The following is a 21,968-nucleotide window of genomic DNA, read 5'->3' on the forward strand; positions in this document are numbered from 1 at the left end:
TTATGCTAACTAATGCCTTTGTTATTGCTTTTTGAAGCAATGCTTATTCGGTGCATTTATTTCTTCTTTTGACAGCATGTGGACAATAAGTGTGTTTCTTCATCGAGTGAAATAATCGCTTTCCGCAAAATGCTGTTGGATCCAGTGACAGCAAATCTGTTTCGACGCTTTGTGTCACTGCAGGGAGACCTTCTGGGGAATGGAGTGCTATTCTGGCAAGAGGTGCAGAAGTATAAGGTATGGTGGTAGAATGTAGCAAGGGGAATAGCAATCAATTTGTAAGCAAATGCATCCATTCCTACATATTAAGATAATTTTAACAAGAATATCTATAGGCATTCAGTTGTTCATAGTAAAACCTCTTCTGCTGTTTATACTGGTTTTCAGTTCGATGAAAATTCTCACTTCTTCAGGGTAGTCATTTTTGACTCAAATGTATTACCCCTGTATTTCTTTATGCTTCTTCAACCTGTAACATTCTTCTGAGTCTCTAGAGGGACACTGCCAACTAGCTAATGCCCAGAGTGCAGTATACATCTGTTGAGGAATAGAAAATACACAAGTGTTAAAATGTTAATTCTGTGTTTATAGCTGCACACTGCTAAATAACAGGTTTGTTGCTGAATTTGGTAAATCCTCAAAGATCTCCAAAAATAAATAACTTTTAAATTCAATCAAATTACAGATATAAAGATAATATCTACCCAAAAAGCCTATATGTACAATGCAGACCCAAGGTCCCTTGCAATTTTGACTTCATCTGAGGATGCGACCAAAGTGAAACATGATGAGAAAGGTCAGCAGGAATGACCTCTCTCCCAAATACATGCACTTTTGTGAAATTGCTGCTGTGTGGGTTGAAAACTAATGAGAAACCTCTGGAGTGAGCCTTTAAATCTCATTGCAGCTTTCTAGTAGCACCCTGGGTTGAAGGAAGGGACACCACGTCTTTCATTTGTTCCTCTTTTTCCTCTGGGATATTCCTGATGCATAAGTGCTACCAGAGTGCAGAACCTTTCCCAGGCTCCTGGACACAGCTTGTGTGCCCATGGCAGGCAAGGAGCGAGAGGTTAGCTAACATGCTCAGAAATTAGGAGGGAAACACAGCTGATGCTGCAGTAGCACTTGGAGATCCTCTGCAGACATTTAGGTGCATTTTCACTGTTTAATTTTATGAAATTGATTTTTGTGTTCTGCTTTAGAAGCTGACACTCCTCTCTTTCCAGGGATCAATCTTTCTTTCTCACTAAGGCCCTGATCCCCAAGTAAGGAATCACCAGCTGAAATGCTCTCTGGGGGTGCTGCTTTCTCTCTCATGGTTAGAGTGACTAGCTTAGACTAAAAACCTGATATGAGGGCACCTGGTGTTACATGACATAAATCCTTTTCAAAATATGATTTTTTTTTTCAGATTTGTGACTCTTCATTGCTACATTATGGAGGACATGGAAACATTCTGCAAATTAATGTGCAGTGTAGTTCAGAGTCTTTTCCCTGTAGATCTGCTCTCTGAAGAATGCCTTCATTGTTTTTTTGTCCCAACCCCTCTCCTGCATTTGTGTTAATTTTATTTGTCTTCTTATCAAGAAAAAGTACAATCTGACCATATTTCTCCATGCATGTGATTTGTCATGGTTGGCAGTTGATGCTCTTTATAGAAGCAAAGGGCTGGAGCAGTAGGAGGGTTGTGGGTCAGGCCGAACTGGAGGAACGTTGCCAAAGGCGTGGGCAGCACTCTGCACAGTGCATACTTGTATTGTCTGAGCCCTATCATGCCATCAGTTCAGACAGAATTCCCTTTAGGAGTCAGTGAGTGCACTGCTCCCTGTAACCCATCGGGCTGGCAGCACAGCTTGGGACAAACCAAAACCATGATTTTTTTAAAACAAATATGAAGAAACGTAAATCTGTGGATCATTTCCATCTGTTCCTCTATGCTCAGTCTCATCTCTCTTCATATCATATGGCTTGTTTGTCTTTTCTCTTACTACACAGTTCCCTGCCTTCTCTTCAACACTGGATGAGCAAAGGAAGCCATAATATATTCTTAGGATATATTGGATATGGTTTTGTATTGCCTTACTTTCTTTATTATAGCTGTTATCATTCTTCTTTTCTTTTTCAGAACTTGTTTTATTTATAATAAAACAAGACAGCTCTGTCACATACCACATTTCTGGTTAAAAGCCCTGTTTTTAATTTCTTTGCAAAGTAAATATCCAGCTTCCTATACCAAAACTAAATGCAGATTCTTCATTTAGGGAGCTCTCTTCCTGAAATTTCTCTGGAGTGCTCACTGTGTCTCTAGTAGGTCTATGTGATAGTCTCCTGATGTCATAGAAATTTCTTGATATTTATGAATATAGAGAAAGTTCATGTTTCAAAGGGTTTGGAGGAAGTTCTTTAAATTATTTTTCCTTCATGTCAAAGTCCAATGGTAGCATTGTCAGAGCATCAAAACACAGTATTAGCAGGTGTTCCATCAGAACAGTCAGATCACATGTGGTAAAAAAGAGTATGAAATGCCCACTGTTCCTCTGAGATCTCACTCCTGTGCATTCAAGTTTGTTTTGTATTCTGTTCTGCACAGAATTATTTCAAACCCCAGGGTTTTGGGAACCTAGAAAATCTTAATGAATGATGAAACTAGAAGGTTTCAATAAATAGAAGATTGTACTGGTAGCTGAAATTGTCCCTCTTGTTGCCAACAGTCCTTGCACCCTCTAAATATTTCCCTTCTTTTGCTGGAGCATTCAGAGCATTTCTTTGCCTTTTCATTACCAAGGCTATGCTAGTTATAGCAGGCTTATTGTGAAATCCAGTGCATTTCACCCCTGAAAGTGTTTCTCTTTTCACAAATGCCTCCTATTTGCCAGTAATGCACTTAAAAACTCTCCTGTTCCATCAGAACATGCAGGCAGAGGTTATCACCCAGAAGCAGTGATTGCTACATATCTGCATTTGCAAACCACAAGTCCCACCCATGTCTTAACTATGGCTTTGACCATTCACATTTGCTATACAAACTTTGTTCTACATACTGGAGGAATCTATTGTATACTTATTTTTGTATGACTATTACTCCTTGATCTCTGGGCCTCAGTAAAGGGTCTTGCCTCTCTCTCCATTGACTGAAAACGCTACTATTTTTCATCTTTCAGGACTTGTGCCATTCTCATTGTGATGATGCCCTAGTCCAGAAAAAGATCACAGCTATTATCAACTGCTTTATTAACTCTGCCATACCCCCAGCTCTGCAGATTGACATCCCACCTGAACAAGCAAAGAAGATTGTGGAGTGCAGGAAAGAATTAGGACCTTACATTTTCAGAGAGGCACAGGTAGGAAGGGTGAATCTCTGTAATAGGTCTGGCCAGTCTGCATGCCTGGTTTTAAGAACAGTCTTCATTGCTTATGTGACAGTTCTGACTCCACACATAAGCCTGGGCTTGCAATGAAGAATGCATGAGGGACATGACAGAAGCTTCAGACATATGCTGCTCAGTAAGATGATTTCTGACAGCTAGCTGATCCTGCAAAGGTGTTATCTAGGTCTGTGTTAGGAATTCTGGCAGTAGAAATGAATTCTGTGTTCTTAGTTGCTTGTCCTTTACCACTTGGTTAATGTCACAGAAGTAATTTGTAGTTAGAAAGTGTGTAGTTTTCATGGTTTGTCAAAAATGCAGATACGAGTAAAGCACAGACAGCTTAACTTGCTGAATGTCTTTCCCGTCTTTATTACAGAAGGTGGGTATTAAGTGGCTGTAGACAATTTTCTCTCTGATCTTTGTACTATTCAGACTGAACAGCATTTGTGAACCTTAACTACAGACTTACTATTTTCTTATCCCTGTCTGTCTTATCATCTAAGTCCAAGAAGGCCAGTTGTTCTTTTCCTGTCAAATTGCCACCAACACCTTTAAACATCAACTGTGAGTCCACAAAGTGTTGGGATGACAATAGATAACTGTTTTGTCAGAGAAAAGGGTTTGCATAGGTTCTGAGGGAAACAGAAGTCTCATTTCAGCCTGAGTAAAACCCCAGTGAATTCCAGAAATGTGGCACAAAACCAAAGGAAGAACTTGGCTAGAAAGCAGTGACTGGAACCTGACAGTGACTCACTTGTCACTTGCAAGTTTATTGAGCCAGAAGCAGCAAGGTGCTGAGCATACTAGGCAGTTTGGAAGCCAAGTTTCTCAATGAGACTTAAACATCTAAATAAATTGAAAAATGTGAGCCTTGGTACGTGCAGCAACAGAATTTACTGAGCCCCTCTGTTTGCTTTTCTAAAATTGTTTTCCTTATTCTAGTTCAAAAACGACCCTGTGAGAGATTATATCATTTAAAAATTATCCAAGATTTGCTCATAGATCTGTAATGTGGTTTAAGAGCCTTTCCAGAGGCAAAAAGGTATTTCCTTTCTCTTAAGGAGGGTAAAAAAAAGTTCTCTCCCTAATGAACTGAATATTTGAAATATTTGAGGAGAACAGTGGTGCAAAAGCAATTCTACTGGTCTATATTTTATCAAGAATACTTGTAAAAAATGATGGATGTTTTCATTAATGCAAACAATTGTTTAGGGAAATATAAAAAAAGAAAGTGCCTTTTAACTGTGTTTTAGGAAGATTTCTCACCAGTAATAACACACTGATGAAAAGCATGTGCCGAGCAAGGCTGGGCTGAAATGTCAGGACAGAGTACGTGGGAGGAACAAGGCTGTGTGTTCAAAAAGAAATAGTTATTTCGTTCTCATGGTAAACGACATTTTATTTTACAGTAAACTGTTTTCTTAATATGGTCAAGATTGACTTTCTTTTCTTCCTGTGCAGATGAGTGTTTTTGCTCTTCTGTTTAAATTTTGGCCAGAATTTTGTAAGTTGCAAAGCAATTTGGATAGTGACAAAATTCTACTTGCCTTGGAGAGAGAAAAGGAAAGAAAGATGCGAAAGAAGGAAGGGGTAACAACAAAGGTAAGGCTCACAAGGTTTCAGGTGATGGCTGATTAACTGCATAAAAACTCATTCATGAGCAAACATACAAGAATTAAAATAACCCTTTCTCATCCTGATTCAAAGCTACCAAATCTTTTTGTTAGATTTCAAACTTTGCATGTGACCCAGTCCTAGGATGATTAATTCCCAATCCTGCCGATGCATATACATATGTTTAACTTGAAGCAGATGAGTGAATGGAATACTCCTTTCATTAAGTAGAGGGAAAAATGTACTTTTTTGTGCCAAAAGAAGAGTGAAAAAGAAAGGTGAATTTAAAAAAATAAATCTGTGTACAGTGGGTAACTGCAGACCTGTTGGCACTTTCATGTTGTATTCTCCTATATTAGAATTTACAGTTCTGGATCACTATTGAAACCAAACCAAACCAAAAATTACTTTCCTATCTGTTTTTCAGAAGGACCATTTGAAAAGACTGTGCATTATTTAAAAAAAAATTATGTGCTAATTACTTTGCATAGTTTTTGCCTATTCTTGAGTATTTCTCATCTTTGACAGGGAAATTGTTAGACTGTTCACAGTGAGTTTCCAGACAGTTTCAGCACATTAAAAGAACTTTGACCTCTACAGTGGAATGCTTGTTTGTAAAACTGTTTTTCTTGGACTTTTTAATTAAAATATAATGAATTTCTTTTTCTATTGATTGTAGGCTTTGAAACAGTTTATTTTTTATGAAATACAATTGTTTAGCCAGCTTTGAGAGGAGAACATTCTTCTAAGGGCAAAGAAATTACTGGACTTGCAAACTATCATGAGTAGCATTAGAAGACCTTTACATATTTTAAATACCATGTACACATGTGTTGTGATGTTACTTGTGATGAGAACCACATGAGTACCTGGCCAGATAAAGACATATGCCCACAAGAACATGAGCACATTGTTATCCTCTTTTAGACACATGAAACCTGAGGACCAGTGAAGCATTACTCAAGGCCACACACCAATGTCAAGGGAAGTTTAAAATCCAAGAACTCATGTTCCTTTCTCCAAAGCACATTGTCTCCATACAGATATGTCTGGCAAGGCCATTGGCAATACTTATACTACAAGAATGCAATATTTCAAAGTAATGCACTTTTGCGTTTTCACAGACTTATTTTTTCCATCTGTTTGTTGCCTGTCTATAAGTTTTCTGATTAAGAACAAGGAAGTAAAGAGCAAATCTTGGCCAGGAGGGCAAAAGCCTGGCTTTTATGGAGAACAAATTGGAAAGGTGAACTACCCTTCTAAGCTGTAAAACAGAGTAAGAAATTTTAGAAAGCGACAGACAGAGAATGCAGTTCGGTGAGCAGTTTGCAGACTATCCTTCTCACAAAAAAAGATCAGTAAACCAGTTACCTTTTAAAATTTCTTGATAGATTAGATGGAACAGATAAATTTTTGCATGTTTTTGAAGCCCCTTTCCTTTTCTGTTATTGTTTAAAGAATTTGCTATTTCCTGTTCTCTTGCCTGAGATTTCTGTCCTCTTGATGACAACATAACTGTTCAAATGATTCAGTATCCCTGAAGGATACTGATAAGGTTCATCTAGCATAAGCAATAGCAGGTTCACTTGGCAGCTTGTGGAAGGTGATGATTTCTTGGCATTGAAAATAAGGTCTATGCTCCTCTGCCCCACCAGGCTCACGCCGAACAAGAGGAAAGCTCTGGCAAGAGTTAGGAACAGCTTTTCTTATATATATTTACCCTCCACCCCACAAATCAGTTGCTATTTTGGGTTTATGTCAAAACGAACAATCATAGTCCTGGGGGAAGAATTTGCTTTCTTCTCCCCCACAAATACATCCCTGGGGTGCTGGTCTACTTGGGCTCACCTCAGTTTTAGAACTGAACGGATAGGAGTTGAACTTTATGTAGTATAATGAAAAAAATGGACAGATGAGGAACTTTTCACTGAACAATGATGCATAACTTGGCATTATTTGACTTTCTAGATATTTTTTCTGCGTGCCTATTTGTTACTTGTGGAGCAAATTCTCCTGAAGGCTTCCTGGCAGTGGACCTATTCCTTTGTTAAGTTCTAGATGCACATGCCACATACTTTCAAATATATTAGTCACTTTTTGCAGACTGCCTTGATGCCAGTGCTAATAATTTGTTGCATAATTGCATAATTGCACTTTATGAGCAAGGAAACAGGATAGTCTGATCTTTTCCACATATTTCAGAAACTTGCTAAGTGACTTTGGGAACCATTTAACCTCTTTTTTTCTCCCTAACTTTCTCATTTGCAACATGGGAGAATTATATTACTCAGCTCTTGGCGATGTTGTGGTGTTAACTATGTGAGGTCAAATATGAACCCTGATTAATGTTTATAAAGAATTTTGGGATCATCTGACAGAATGTGCAAAGGTGCAGCCTTTGTGAAATACAAAAGCAACATGAAAATGACAAATAGTTGATCATTAGAGCAGTTTACCAATGTCTTGTTCTTCACTGTAAATGTTTTAAATCAGATTGCATGTCTTCCTAACTTGTATACTGTAGTTCATTCACAGCTACTTGACCAAGCCGGAATTAATCACCACAAATCCTATGTGCTACATTTATACATGAGGCAAAATTGGAGGCTCACAATGTCCTCTGTGTCCTTAAAATATGTGCTGTTGCAGATCTGCCCTGTTATTTAGCTATATTTTGGAGCAGGTATTGAAACTGAAAGAAAGATGTTCTGCAGGAGTGTAGAGGCCAGAAAACATCTACTGGAACAAGGAAATGCTTTAAAAAACAGTATTGCAATTTTTTAATATGCCAAACATGATGAATTATGAAACTGAGTGTTACAAAACATAACTGCAAATGAATCTGCCTCATTCCCAATGACAATTTTTGGTTCCTCAGGCCTTGCGTTTTTCTTTAGCTCCATAACTATTGTTCACATCTAATTACAAGTTTTTTTTATTAGCAGGGCAAAGAAGCGGAGAGAAATTTCATCAACTTGGCTCAACTGGCAAGAAGTGCCTTGACTCAGCAGCCAAAGAGTGCCTTGACTAAACAGCCAAGGGGTGCCTTGACTAAACAGCCAAGGGGTGCCTTGACTAAACAGCCAAAGGGAGCCTTGACTAAACAGCCAAAGAGAACCTTGACTCAACTGCCAAGAACTTCCTTGACTGAACTGGCAAAGAGTGTTTTGGTAGATGAGACTGATGTGAAGAGAGGATCAGCACCATCTTTAGATGGATTTGGGTGGGAGGTGAATATGCACATGTTTCTACAGATAGCATTCAAGAGAGAGAAAATGGTCTGTTGTCACATAGTTCTTCAATGACTGTTCATTCTTCTACAAATAGCTTTGCTGTTGTAAGTTTACCTACCTCGCAGGTGATTTTTTTTCTTTCTTTATTAATTTTTTTAGGGTTTAGGTAAAGTATTATTAATAGCTAATAGCATGTTAACCTCTTACGTATTTAATGATAAATTGAAGGAAAAGCAGTTCAGTTATGGAATAAGAAGCTTTTCATTACTTGTGAAATTAATGTCCTGAAGTAATCCAATTTAGGCTAGAGTCCTGTTCTGCCCATATGTCAAAAACTGAAGCTAAACTCCTTTAGGAAATCTAGGTATGTGAAAAAAAAATCTGACAGCAAATACTACTTCAGGACTTCTTCCACAACAACTCTCACTATGCATCAAATCTATAGTGATAAGGTAGCAGGTGTTTTATTGGAGAAATGGGAAGAACAGAGATGGTACCTTGGGTGTATCAAGGGGTCATTCACGGCTGGGTTGGCACTGCCATGATGTAACAGGGAGCCTGTGCAGCCACATAATCCCAGCTGTGCCATGCGATGCATTTTGGCCACTGCTTGTATTCCACAGAACACTTCCTGTGGCACTATGATAGCATTGAGCAGACTAGAGAAATGGGCAGTCTGAAATACCCCCAACAGCTGAAACCACAGTGCAAATTGCACAGTTAAGCTTAGACCCTTGTCCCTTAAATGTAGCTCTTTATTTTTGTTCAGACCTATTAAAAACAAAAAGAAAGTGACCTGAGCAAGTCAGTATGTCCATGGCATATGCTTAAGCCCTCAAGAACAGGCAAGTAACTACAGAATGAACAATAATCTCTTAAAGGGCAGTTTCTTTTTGCTTCTATGAGTCCCTTTCTGCTATAGGAAGGTTCCAGAAGTTCTACTTGGTCCTGATATGACAAATTGCTCCCATACTTCTCGTGATTTAAGGAAAAAAAATCAGGCCAAATAGAAGTGCAGTTTCCACACTGTTTTGGGAGAGTGACCTAATATTTACATACAACCTGAACTGTGGTTGTTGCAATGCAAAGAGCAACATTTGATCCTTAGAAAAGGAAAGGAAGACATCTCCAGTTATCAGCCTCTAGTGGTAGCAGCATTCTGCTGGAGAAGGCAGGCAGAAAGAACTGTGAGGCTAATGAGACCTTCAGTGATTTAAAAAAGGACAGACTCTAAGGATGTGGCAGGGAGATAAAGTCAAGTCCTTGACAGCACAAATGACTGATATTTGGGAGGGAAAATGTGTGTTGTATTTAGGCTTAGCAGATGAAAGGAGAGAGAATAAGACTTAGACCAAGGATGAAGAACAAATGTAAATAGTGCATCTGTCAAAGTTGGTTAAATCATGGTGTTTTGAGATTTGCTTATTTGCAGCAGCACTATTTTTCCCATGATTCCAATATTATAATGAAAAAAAATCTTAATAATTGGGATTATCCAATTGCAAGAATCTAACATAAACAAGTTTCTTATTTCACTGTTGGTATGGACCTGGAACTGTGGTGACATGGTCTGAAGGCTGATGGTTTTTAATGGTTCTTGCAGGCTTCCTGGTCCTATTCCAAGTACATAGAAGCCTTGGAGCAGGAGAGAATACTCATTAAAAGGGAAGAAGATCTGGAGAAAACCTCATCATCATTCCTTTCAGGTTGTTAACCTGTAGTTTATCAGGACATGTAGCTTAGGTGAAATTCTCCCAGTGTAAGGACTTTGCTTGGTCTTCTTTTAAGTTGTGTACATAAACCTCTGCCTCTATTTGCTGTCTGCAGGGCAGTCCTCTCTGCACCACACTTGTGAGTGATAAGTTTTCTAAGAACGGGAAAGTAAAAGTTTCAGGGTGTCAGTGTTGCCTTTACTGCACAGGTTCTACTGAGGACAGGGATTCAGCCATTCCTTTATTCTGCAGAGTGACACGGCAATCCCACACACATTTCACCTCCCTGGCTTCTACTGCTTCATCAACTTACATGCAAACAGATACTGAAACTTCTTTCTCATCAGTTTGTCAGTGTTTTTGGAGGATGTGAGAGGCATTGCTTCATCCTGGTTTCAGCCATGAATATCCTATTAGGTCTTCCCCAAGGATATTATGACCTGTTTGCTTATAAAATACCTGCACTTAGCAGTAGGGCTAGCAATAGCACTATGTAATATTAAACTCCTGTTTCACATAATTTTATTTTTTTCCATATGCAGATTCCTTGTCTGCGTCCTCCCTGCAGCCTGAAAGTTCTATGAAAGCCACCATTCCTGCAAAGCAAAAACTCTGAAGTCTTCCCAAGAAACAGGAAGTGAGTAGCAGACTGCCAACAAGTCTGCTTTGAAATGTGGGTTCTTAAAAGCTATTTTTGCTGCTGTCAGTGCTGATGCTCATTAGTAGCAAGTTATTCCACTCCAAATTATGTTTAACTGAAGCTATACAACCTTGGTATGAAGACAAGATTATTTTTCACTCTGACCATGGTTAGCAAACCTGATGTTGAACTGATGGAATTTTGTTGCAAAATGGTAGTCTCTAATACGAGGTAATCTAAGCTTTCCAGTAAAGATATTTTAAATAGGAACATTAGATCATAGAATCATAGAATTGATTGGGTTGGAAAAGACCTCCGAGATCATCGAGTCCAACCCTTGGTCCAACTCTAGTTCATTTACTAGATGACTGGATAAATCTCAGACCCCATGGAGTTACTGGCAAGAACCTGACAGAACTACCAATAGATTGTCTCTACGAAAGCCAATGAAATATTAGAATAAGAGAAAGAAGTAGAACAGCAAAGAGATCTGATAAAGGCAGAAAAACATACTTTGTTTCAGAGCTTGAATTGCTAGAAGCAAGAATCCCCAGGAGGTTTAGTTTAGTTTTGTTTTGTTTTTTAAGCCTATGCTGAAATTATGTGGACTTAAAAAATTAATAGAATCTGGACTATTGCTCCTCTTCCTTCTCTGCTCCTCCTTCCTCTTTGTGTTCTGCACTCAGCACTGCTATTTTAGCTAAGTTGGTGCTCTGCCCTTACAAGTCCTCCTAAATTTCCAAGTGTCTGAACGTAATCTGCATGTGACAATATTTTGTGTATGCGACTTCAGATAAAACCGCAACATTCCTCAGTCTTCCCTCACATTCTCTTTCTGCCCTCTTATTGTGTCCTCTAGGTGCAGTTAAAGTAATCCAGCCTCCCAGCTGTGACTGTATTTTGTACACCTGTGCCTTCTGTACCACTGTTCTGCTCCCCACGGAGATGTGTCTTTGTGGCAGTGCTGGCACAGGGCCTTTGCTCCCACCCTGTGCCTGGGACCCCTCCAGCTGGACGCTGTGACCAGAGGGTGCACAGGGCAACTGCAGTGCTTGCTGCAGAGCAGCTCGGCTGCCTCTGGCCTGCCCTGGTGTCCCAAACTGAGAGCTGCATTCCTGCCAGTCACTGGGCTGTGGCACAGGCTAATGCAATGAGAAAGTCAAGGTCCTGAGGGAATTGAGAGGTCTCTCCCACAGCTTCAGTTGCAGCCTAATGTCTAATACCACTGGAAATTTGCCTGCCCTGCCCAGTCCCTCATAAGAGCTCAGGTGTTACCACTGCCTTTGAGTGGTTTCCTCCTGTTCCATCATGATGGTCTGAGCATTTGCTTCAGCTGTGCTACAGAAGACCAGCACTGCTCTTGAGGAGCAGCTTTCCTCTGCTTTGTTACAGAGCAGGTCACACCTTGTCCACTGGGGATAAATGGTGGGTTGCTGGCAGCAGCAGGGCTGTGAGCAGGGGCCAGGGCTGTCCTGTGCCAGGCACAGCCAGGTCCAGGGGGCTTCAATGGACTCAGAGCATATGGCTGATCCCCACACTCAGGATGGGGGCACCATGGGGAAAACACATTTCCGAAAGAGTAAAGGAATCCAGAGAGGGGAGGATGGAATAAAAAGAGTGATAAAAAACAGAGGGAACACCAAGGCCAGAAGAGGAATTTTGGGAGGAGGTTAAGGAGGAGGAGGAACTCTGTGTTGGAGCAGATATTCCCTCAGTCTGTGGAAAACCCAGGCTGCAACAGGGGAAAAGAGTGAGAAGGAAGAGAAGGACGAAGGGGCTTCCCAGTGCCCCACTGCAGGGACTGACTGCAGCCCATGGTGACAACAAGGAGGGGAGGAGTAGTGCTTGGAGTGAACTTGAAACTGGGAAAGGTGGAGGAAAAGCGTTTTCTCTAAGTGTATAAATGCTTGTTTCCTCCCCCCCCCCAACTGCCTGGAACAGTAATGATTTATTCTAATTTGCACTAAATTAGTTTCCCTAGTTTAAGTTTTTGTTTTACCTGTAACAGTAATTGGTAATCTATCTCCCCATCTTTATCCTGACCCAAAAACTTTCTGTTTTACCTCTTTTCTCCCCTTGTCCTGTTGTGAGGTGGTGGAGGGTGGGAATGAGTGGATGAGCAGCTGGGTGAGGGCAGTCTGGTTGCAGGTGAGGGCTCACTTTACCACACCTTGTGTCTCTCTCTTTGATGCACTTATTGAATGTTCTGATTATTTCAACTGGCTACAACACAGCAATGACATTCTGTTACCTTTTCAGGAAATTGAAATCTATCCAAGGAAGGGAATGCAGAGACATTCAATGGAGGTGGCCAGAAGACTTAAATATAATGTGCAAGCAAGGTTTGTTCTAACATTTCCAGAGCAAAGGTGATGACTTGGACTATTATTAAGAACCATGGGACATTAATCAAGGGTAGAACATAAACATCTTCCAATGTGTTCCATACCAAACTGATTATGAAACTGACTCTTGTCAGTGTCTTGTTAATAATTTATTAATACACCTTGAGGCTCAAATCAGAGTAAGGTTGCATTGAAGTATACATGGCTCAAACTATCTCTGTCTTAAGATCTTATAATCAATCCCAGTTCTTTAGTGCCTGATGTAATGAATAAGCAAAACACTACATTGAACTGACAGCCCTGAAGCAATATGTCTTGGAAAACTATGCTCTCACTGTGCAATTCATGTAACTTCTGGTCATCAAGGATAACTCATGAGGTCTGTGAGTTATTCTAAAGTCAAACACTGTTGTGGTTTCATTCCAGTTCAGTCCGATTCTTGGTCCAAAGTACACCTTCTGCCTCATTTCTGTGTTTTGATCCACAAGAAAGGCTTAAAATCTATCAGGACATGGATGTGACTAAGAATGTTTGCAAAATGTCACTCCTTCCAAGGCATTACTCACCAGAAGGTTGCAGAAACCCATATATCTTGTGTAGCTCTCCTTACTTTAAAAAAGTTTTAAACAGACTTGGCACACAGTTGATGTTGGGACTACAGACAACAGATTATCTGGGCAGTTAAGAAGGGGTCGGGGCAGAATTAACTGTTAGGCAAGGGACAGGATGATGATAGAGCTCTCCACATTTTCAGACTACTTTAAACACCAACCACAAAGTTGTTGGCTCCACTCTTCCCTGCATATGTTTAACGCATGTAAAAGAAAGGCAGATCCACAAGCTTCAGCTCGCTGAGTTCCCGAGGAATAGCCCTGAATTAGAGATGGGAGTGTCTTCTGTTGCTTATTCCAACCTCTTGGACAAGGAGAACGAGCCATGCAGCCCTGTCTCCTTTGTCAGAAGTAAAGGTTCTTCACTTGGAACTCTTAGATCAGTGCTAAGGACCTTTCAAGAGTGCTTTCCCCCTGAATGAGGAGTGGCACATACCACAACTAATAGTCTTTTTCACTCGACACACTGACCAATAATTGTAAGGAATTTCTATTGGGAGTTGCTTCAGATGTCTAGCAGACAAGAAAGACACTTTCTTTTATGGATGTAGCTGCCCTGCTCTTACATTCTCATTGAAAGAGCAGGGGAGAACACTGGTTCAGTTCCTACTCTCCCCACAGTTCAGAGTTTGCTTCATGCTTGTCTTCCTTCCTTCTGTGTTTGGTTTCTTTGCTCAACTGACATTACCTGAGGAAGATATTTTGGGTGGAAGCCACAAAAGAGTAAAACATTAGACACTTTTCCCTGTTTTTTATATTTTCCCAAATTTCACAAATGCAGTAAACTTTAATGCTCAGTACATCTGAGGAGGGTGGAATGCAGCATCTTGTAGTGAGCAGAGCACATGTGGTGCTGTGTGGCCTACCACTCATTAATGAGAAAGGCAAAGAAGAATCATGAAATGCCATAAATGCAGTGATGAATGTCAGTATAAAAAGCATGTGGAAGGCCACCTTCTGCTGCTGTGGTCAGTACAGAACACGCAACCAAATGGTGGAGTGTGGCAGGCAGTTTCTGTTTTGCTGTATTCTTGCCTTCAAGGCATTTTGAGGCAGTTAAATAATATGTAGCTATTACTTACCTGATGCTGGTAGTTCTGACTTGAATAACATTTTAGTTACTTCAAAAATTAAAAATATTATCCAGATATTTGTTAACAAACTATAAAACTCCTCATGAATGTGTTCCAGCCTTGACAAATTGTTAACAAAATTTTACCAGCAAATTTACCTCATGCAAAAAATAAAGTCCCCAGACAGTTATTATGACTTACACTATACATGTCTATCAAACTGTAAAATAAACAGAAAGAAGTACTTGGTGTACTTCAAAGAGTGAGTAGAGTTCCACAGACTGGCCCTATTCACTCAAAGCTGTGCAAACCAAAGTTTGTTTGCAGTTCTGTCTCCATGTTAACTGAGATATATATGCAGATATATGTGTGCACATACACACACATGCACTACCATTTATAGGCCAGGACTTCAGTATGCAACTAAGAAGGATCACATGTATTAGTAATGCTAGAACTACATTATTTCATTTTATATGTTAATTTTAAGGAAATACTGAGCAATTGGACAGGGAATATATTAGAAGCCAGGGACCATTTAATTTCTGTGTTACTGAATCTAATCTGATGCAATGGCAGATACCTCAAACTGCTACTTGGTGATACACCTGAATTGGAATGCTGGTTTTAGTCTTGACCTGAGGGACCAATTCCAGCAGAGAGCCTGAGAATTGTTATTACTGAGAATGTTATTAGTCTACATGATGATTCTGTATCTCTTCAGAAAACTTGCACTGCTGTTGCTGTTTTGTCTTGTTCTTGAGATCTATTCTCTCTCAGGTTCCTGATCTACCAACCTATACATGGCCAGCAGTTTTAAAGGGCTAGAGAAGTTTTTCTCAACAGCTCTAGCACCTTTCCCTTCAAACAACTAAAATTGATTCCTTGTTTATTTGAAGTAAGTATACTCTGAAACTTTCAGAAGTCTACAGCAGAACAACAGTTCTATGTTCTAACATTACCTCTGTGCTCCTCATGATCCCTTTTTAATGTCCATTTCTTAAAGTACTGTTAGTGGGGAATAGTCTTCGATCATGAGCTGGGGGTTCATCTTCCTCAAGGTGTGGAAATCAAGTTTTTAGCCATCAGGCACTGAGATCAGCAATGGAAAGAGTGGTGTTTTCCACATACAGTGGTGGACCTGATTCAGCAGACCCAGTTTCTGTTACTGATTCTCTTATTACACAGTACCTGGTGGCCAAGACTGCACTCGTTGGTGCCACATTTTCTACCTCTTTTACATGAGAAGAATCATTGTGACTCACTTTGCAAAAAAAAGAGAGAAAAGTGCATTAATGAAGCCTACAGATAAAAGCATCAATGAATTGGGTGTTTGCATGGATTTGGGACCCTCAGTTTCCTGCTACTGGGAGCACTGAAAAAAGGCAGGTGCCCCTCACTGCTCCTTCTGTGCCTTTAGCCCTACCCAGTGTTACAGGGGACATTTTCTATCCTCTACCACTTGTACTCTTGTGAAATGGCCTCAGTCCCACCCAACACTACTGCTCCAGTCAAAAACGTTGACTTTGGCATGTGTGTGTAAAAGGGACTGAAAAGAGACCAGATGTTCCAAAGTTCTCTCCCAAACTTGGAAAAGAAAATCCTTAAATTATTTATGTTTCTAATGATCACTGTGTGGCTCTGTATACTGCCAATGGAGTCACAGTAATCCAGCTTGAATCTGACCTGTTTAAACTCTCACTACATTCAGATGATGATTTTTGTTACTGCCTTTTTATAGAAATGTTTTTACCCAGCCATTGAGAACCATGTCCAAATACAGCTAAGATGGGGCTAACTGGTATTTTTTCTTAAGCTTATAGAATGTTGTTGGTTTTAATATGTTCAGTAGTTGCTGTAAAAATGGTAGGGAAAGACAGGTTTGAACGAAATTTTAGATCTGGATGTGTACTTCCAGTTCAAACCTACCTCTAATGGCCTGATTTGGAGCATTCCCAGGATCTCAGAGAGTTGTAATTCACATCTGTGTTTCTAACTTCTTCATGCAGGATTGTTTGAATGTGCACTTTTGGAACATGTCCATGTCTAATAGGCTAAATTGTAGTTCCCAAATCAGAAGCCACATGGTATTGCTATATAGTTTTTTATTTTTTCTCCTATAAGATAGTCTTCAAATAAGGTTCTGTCAGTCCAGCACATTGGACTAATGCAAAACAATGAAGTCTACACTTTCTGCCTACCTGCTAATGAACTGACACATTTTGATGTCTACCAGTGATTTAGTAAAGCCACAATGGAGTCTTTTCTGCCAAGTAACAATTTATCAGAGCACTGGAGCAATTTCAGTTATGCAGGACCCACTAAGCTGCCCTAGTATGGTAAGGGTAATCGAGGTAGAGATGAGATTCTCTTGTTTTTAATACTCATTAAGCCAAGCTAATTTATATGTCAAGCACAGGCTGAATTTACTTGGGGTTTTCCTCTATTTCTCTACTAATTAAAATATTTTAGTTTTGTGCTAACACATGTGAAAGCACTGACAACAGCATTGCTTATTCCACATGTTAATTTCGTGTTTGCTCACAGCATGTTGATGAACTGTGTGCATTTCTCACGTAAAGATTTGATTTCATATCAAAGGAAAAATGGCAATGTAGTAAGTGGATTTGTGCTTTTAATTTTAGACATTTCTTTTTGCTCTAAAACAATCTTGTACAATTCCTCTGTACCACATGCGTTTGAAAATCTTTTGTTGGCAAGAAGTTAAAGAAGAAAGTAATACTTGCTTCTCAGAATAGGATTTTTGAACACAGCAAAGGAATTGTGATCTTAATGAGAAAGTTAAATGAAACAAATGACAAGGCAAGCAAAAAAACCCTGCAGCATCACACTCAAGGAATGCACAGGCACACAATAGCTTATGTAATATTCCCCATCTGACAAAGTCAGTAAATACCGAGATTTCCTTGGACATATTCAATACAACAGGCTGTGGTGCATATGGCTGAGCAAATGCAACCAACAAGCTTGTAGCATTCTCAGTAGTTTTCACCCGTAGCAAAGCAATGGATTTCATCCCAGCTGTGAGACCCAACTGATCAGCACTGAGTTTGTAAATCCCAGCCCCTGACTGACTTGGGTACCACTCATGCCTGAAAACAGTACGTTGGGAATGGAATCTGTCACGTTTCTAGAATAATTTGCACCTTTACAGTTTTGTATGTGCATTTGTGTGTGCAGGCATACACACATATGTATATATACATACACTATAATATGCATAAAATTACCTTGTTTGGTCAACTGCTTTATTGACATAATCACATAGGGCTTAACTTTGATGTATATCATCTTTTTCCTAATACAATATTCCAGGCATTTTCTTCTGTGTATTTTTTAGAAATGAAGATCTTTGTTTCATTAAAATGTTTGGGTTTGTACTTGCATTTGAGAAGACAGAGCCATTCACTGGCTTTGCTGAGGAATATGGCTCTTTCCAGAGATTTACACAGCTGCTGGAAAGAGAAATAAATGCATTTTGGGGGTGTTCTTTTTCCTCTAGAAAGCATATGCAAGAAAAAAATTAACTTTCACTGTTTTTTCTCACAAATGAGAAAGTAATTTACAGCATGTGTTGGGCCATTAACTAAAGACTACACTAAATGATTTAGTATTTTCAAGCTAATGAAGTGAATACTTGATCTAAAAAAGGACAATGTATATGATTCTGTTCATTTTCCAGTTATGACCTTCCAGTTCAAAGATCATCTTAACTTCTGGCTGCCTGATCCTTGTAATTTGCTGAATGTATTGAAACTCGTTCTCTTAATTCATGTCTCCAGAGGTGCTCAGCACCTGGCAGTAGTAGGTCTTCAGAAGGCTGTCCAAAGGGCAAAAACGGGGATTTTATTTGGAGGGGGGTGTTTTTTTGAGTGAAACACCAGGAAAGCACAGCTTTGTCACTGCCGTTCCACACGAAAGTATATTAAAAAATAACAAAACAAAACAAAATCAAAACACAGAAATACATAGGCTTATTTGGGCTTGCCAGGGTAATGTAGTACTAACTGAAGATTTTATTCCAAGACAACAGTTAAGCATTGGAAACAAACTGCCCAGAGAGCTTTAGATATCCATGTTGTCATCAGAGGGGCTCTAAAAACAGATAAAGTATGCACATCTGCCAGGAATGACTTACGTATTTTCGGACCCATATTGGGGCAGGGGAGTGAGTAGATGAACTCTTGGGGGAAATATTTTCTCTGAATCCATATTCAGGTTGTTCTGAATGCAAAAGCTTAGCCCATGCTGAGGCATCTTACGAGAGTCAAGGGCCGTGACACTTCATTTGCTCTGCACCCGAAACTCCCACTGAAGCCAATTATTCAATCTAATTTAACAAAGACCACAGCTTCTCTGGCTGTGCAATTGTTGGTAACCATCAACAAACTGATTCATCTACAATTGGGCCAAATGTTACAAAATCTGTTTCTGAGTTCTTGTTTGTACCTCCATCATAAGATTACACCAAAATTAAAGCATGCAGTACTTGAACTAACTTCAAAGGCTGAGCTTGCACTTCTAGCTAGTTCAGCCTTTTTATTGGTTCATGTTTTCCATTTGGCTTCAACATCCTGTTCCTTACTGATGCCCTTCTAGGGTTTCATTTACAAATATTACGTCCCCAGTAAGTGAGCCACGCTAATTAATACTGTGGTGGAGGCTATGGATTATAGTAATCTCATGCCTCCTGCTTGGAAAAACACTGCACTTTTTCCAGACGTTTACATGTAATGCCATATTGAACATGACCAAATTTGTCCCAGAGAAATGTATCCTGAACTCATTTAACCAAAATATATTTAACTAAGGTTGCTTATGCTGTTATCTATTGCCAGTTTTGTTAATGACGAAGCTCAAAAATTTCAATGCAGTAGAAATCTGAGACCCACAATTTCCTAATTAGATTATTTCAAACAAAACAGTAAAGTTAAAACAGGCGAGCTTAAACATACATATTTTAAAAATTTTATGCCAACAACAAGTTCATTAAAAAAACATGAACAGATTATTTGACTACTTTCTGGAAGCCTCACACCTTTGACTGTGCCTCACCTTTCAAACATGGGACCACAATCTGACATGGATTTTAGCTCCACCAGGGATTTTGTAGTTAGAGACTCCCTGACTTCTGGGACTTAAAATGTTGCCAAGTTTATGAATGTGAAGAAAATCGATTACATTTACAATGCCATCAAATCTCAAATAAAAGCTATGCAGCCTTTACAAAACATAGCAATCCTAAGTTGATAAATTCTTCCAATATCAAAATACACAAAAGCAATGGCATTTTTTTAGGAAGAATATTTTATTAGACCAGGTAATGTAATTGGAAACAATGAACAAGCTTTCAGGCTCACAGATGGTTCAGGCTCTCAGGTTCACCAGATCATAAAGAGGTCAAGAAATACATCATCTCTGGGGTACTTATTTTATTTTGGAGTTTTTATTGTGTTCATTATCTCTCTTTTCATAAATGGACATGATTTGGTTGATGTGACTGCACTGTGATGATACCAGGCACTGCACATCTGAGACACCCCTCACTCCTTCTAGACTCTCATTTCAGACACCGCAGTGAAAACTTGCCAGCATCTCGTAAGGCCTACCATGTCATCACCTCAGTGTGAATTAAAACAGACTAAAATGAGATGTTCAGAAATCTATGAGAAAAAGTCTAAAGACTTGCCACAGAAACTAATTGCAAAGTGATACTTTATATGTAACTTAGCCCAATCTTTTTTTGTCAGAAAGAGCTCTGTATTGTACTAGGCAAATTGAATAAATGGCAAAGATATCTCTAGTTTAAAAAGGATGAAGAATGAAAAAACTTTCTCAGAGTAAGGCACCCCTACTCAACTACAGAGGAGTAAAGGAACAGTATGAAAACATTGTTTTGATGACTTTATTTCCATTGCAGACAGGCTACATAACATTTTAAACCACAAAAGACAGAAGAATGTTGGCATCATTTAAAGGGCTTTGAGCAAGGAACATGGACCAGAAGGAGGTGTTTCTTGTGGGTGTGGTTTTGGTTTTTTCTAAGAAAAGAGATGATAATGTAGAATGTTTATGGCAATGAATGACGAAGTCACACTTGCCTAAGTTCAACTTCTAGATAAGAATGACACATATAGAAAGTTCTATTTGTCTAAAAACTCAATTTATCTAACCAAAGGTTTCCTGTTGCTAAAATAAGCAGTGCTTTTATTTCAGACAGTCCCTCTGAACCTGGAGGATAGAGTGAGAACAATTAATGCAGAATCACACTCCAGAAAAGTCGGGGGGGAAGTGTCATATCAGTGCTACTGTCTCAGCTGCAGAACCTGGTGTGTTTTCTGGTTCTTGGGACTGAATACACACACTAGGCATGCTGGGAACTTGGGAAATAGCTCTTTTTAAACAATATAACTCATGATGGTATCAAATACAGGATCCTTCACACAGTTATATCACTATTTCATGTGTGTGGAATATACAAAAATTTATCTGTTTCCAAATGGAACAAAACTTAAATCACTTTTTTTGAGATTTTTCTATTTAATAAACATGCATACAATCAACAAAGGCTTGTGAAATCCCTGTCTGCTCCATTTATTGTGACTTGAACATTTCTTTTAGAAGTACAAAAATATTTTTCTTTATCCTACTAATTTTGAGTTTTTCCAGTTAGGAATCACAGATTCACCCTAATTTTTTTGTGTAGCTGCCATTCCAATTCTGTTGAAAAACTTCTTGTGCCACAATATGTTTGTTTGTTCCACAGCACCATTAGTTGAGGTAGATACAGCTGTAGCAAGGCAGTGTTTGATTAGTTAATTTCTGTCAGAGAAAGGGGAGGAGGAGCCCAGATATATGCATTTTCATATGTGGCACATAGCATTGTTTAATTTCTTTTTCTTTTGTGATAGAGAGGTATATTTTATATTAATCTAAACTATTTGGGAATACAGCTGGCTCAGGGGATTGCTGATGTCCCATGTGATCTTTTTCCAGTAGATTTTTGGGTTTAATTTGATCCAGATTATGACTATCTAAAGACTTTTTGTGGCCTACACAAAATCACTTGATTGTCACAGTCCTGTTCCTCGTTGGCGTCAGTCCACACCACAGAAAGTACAGTCCTGAGTATCACAGCTGGCACTCCTTGTGGAAAAGACAAGGATTCACTGCCTAAATTTGCTCTCACTGAAGTCAGAGGTAAATTTTATTCCAAATTTCAATGGAGCACAAGCAAGAAATTATTTAGCATTAATGCCTTCCTTCATTACTCAAAAGATGATCCCTTTCAAGGACACCATGGAAAAGTGTAAACTGTTGCCGATACTTTGGTATTTTGGAGAGGAAAAGA

General features: G+C 39.2%; 1 protein-coding gene across 1 annotated transcript in view; it reads left to right on the forward strand.

Moving 5' to 3' along the window:
- The window catches only part of RGS22 (regulator of G protein signaling 22), a 74,820-nt gene extending 53,709 nt beyond the window's left edge, over window positions 1–21,111 (forward strand). Inside the window, exons 21-27 of the mRNA XM_071554082.1 lie at window positions 76–237; window positions 3,162–3,341; window positions 4,830–4,970; window positions 7,928–8,212; window positions 9,819–9,921; window positions 10,470–10,564; window positions 12,827–21,111. Of these exons, the coding sequence (XP_071410183.1) occupies window positions 76–237; window positions 3,162–3,341; window positions 4,830–4,970; window positions 7,928–8,212; window positions 9,819–9,921; window positions 10,470–10,543 (945 nt within the window). The 3' untranslated portion in view covers window positions 10,544–10,564; window positions 12,827–21,111. The remainder of the gene's footprint in view (window positions 1–75; window positions 238–3,161; window positions 3,342–4,829; window positions 4,971–7,927; window positions 8,213–9,818; window positions 9,922–10,469; window positions 10,565–12,826) is intronic.
- The last annotated feature ends 857 nt before the right edge of the window (window positions 21,112–21,968 follow it).

The sequence above is a fragment of the Pithys albifrons genome, chromosome 4 (genome assembly GCF_047495875.1).
Source record: "Pithys albifrons albifrons isolate INPA30051 chromosome 4, PitAlb_v1, whole genome shotgun sequence".
In the NCBI taxonomy this organism is placed as follows: Eukaryota; Metazoa; Chordata; class Aves; order Passeriformes; family Thamnophilidae; genus Pithys; species Pithys albifrons.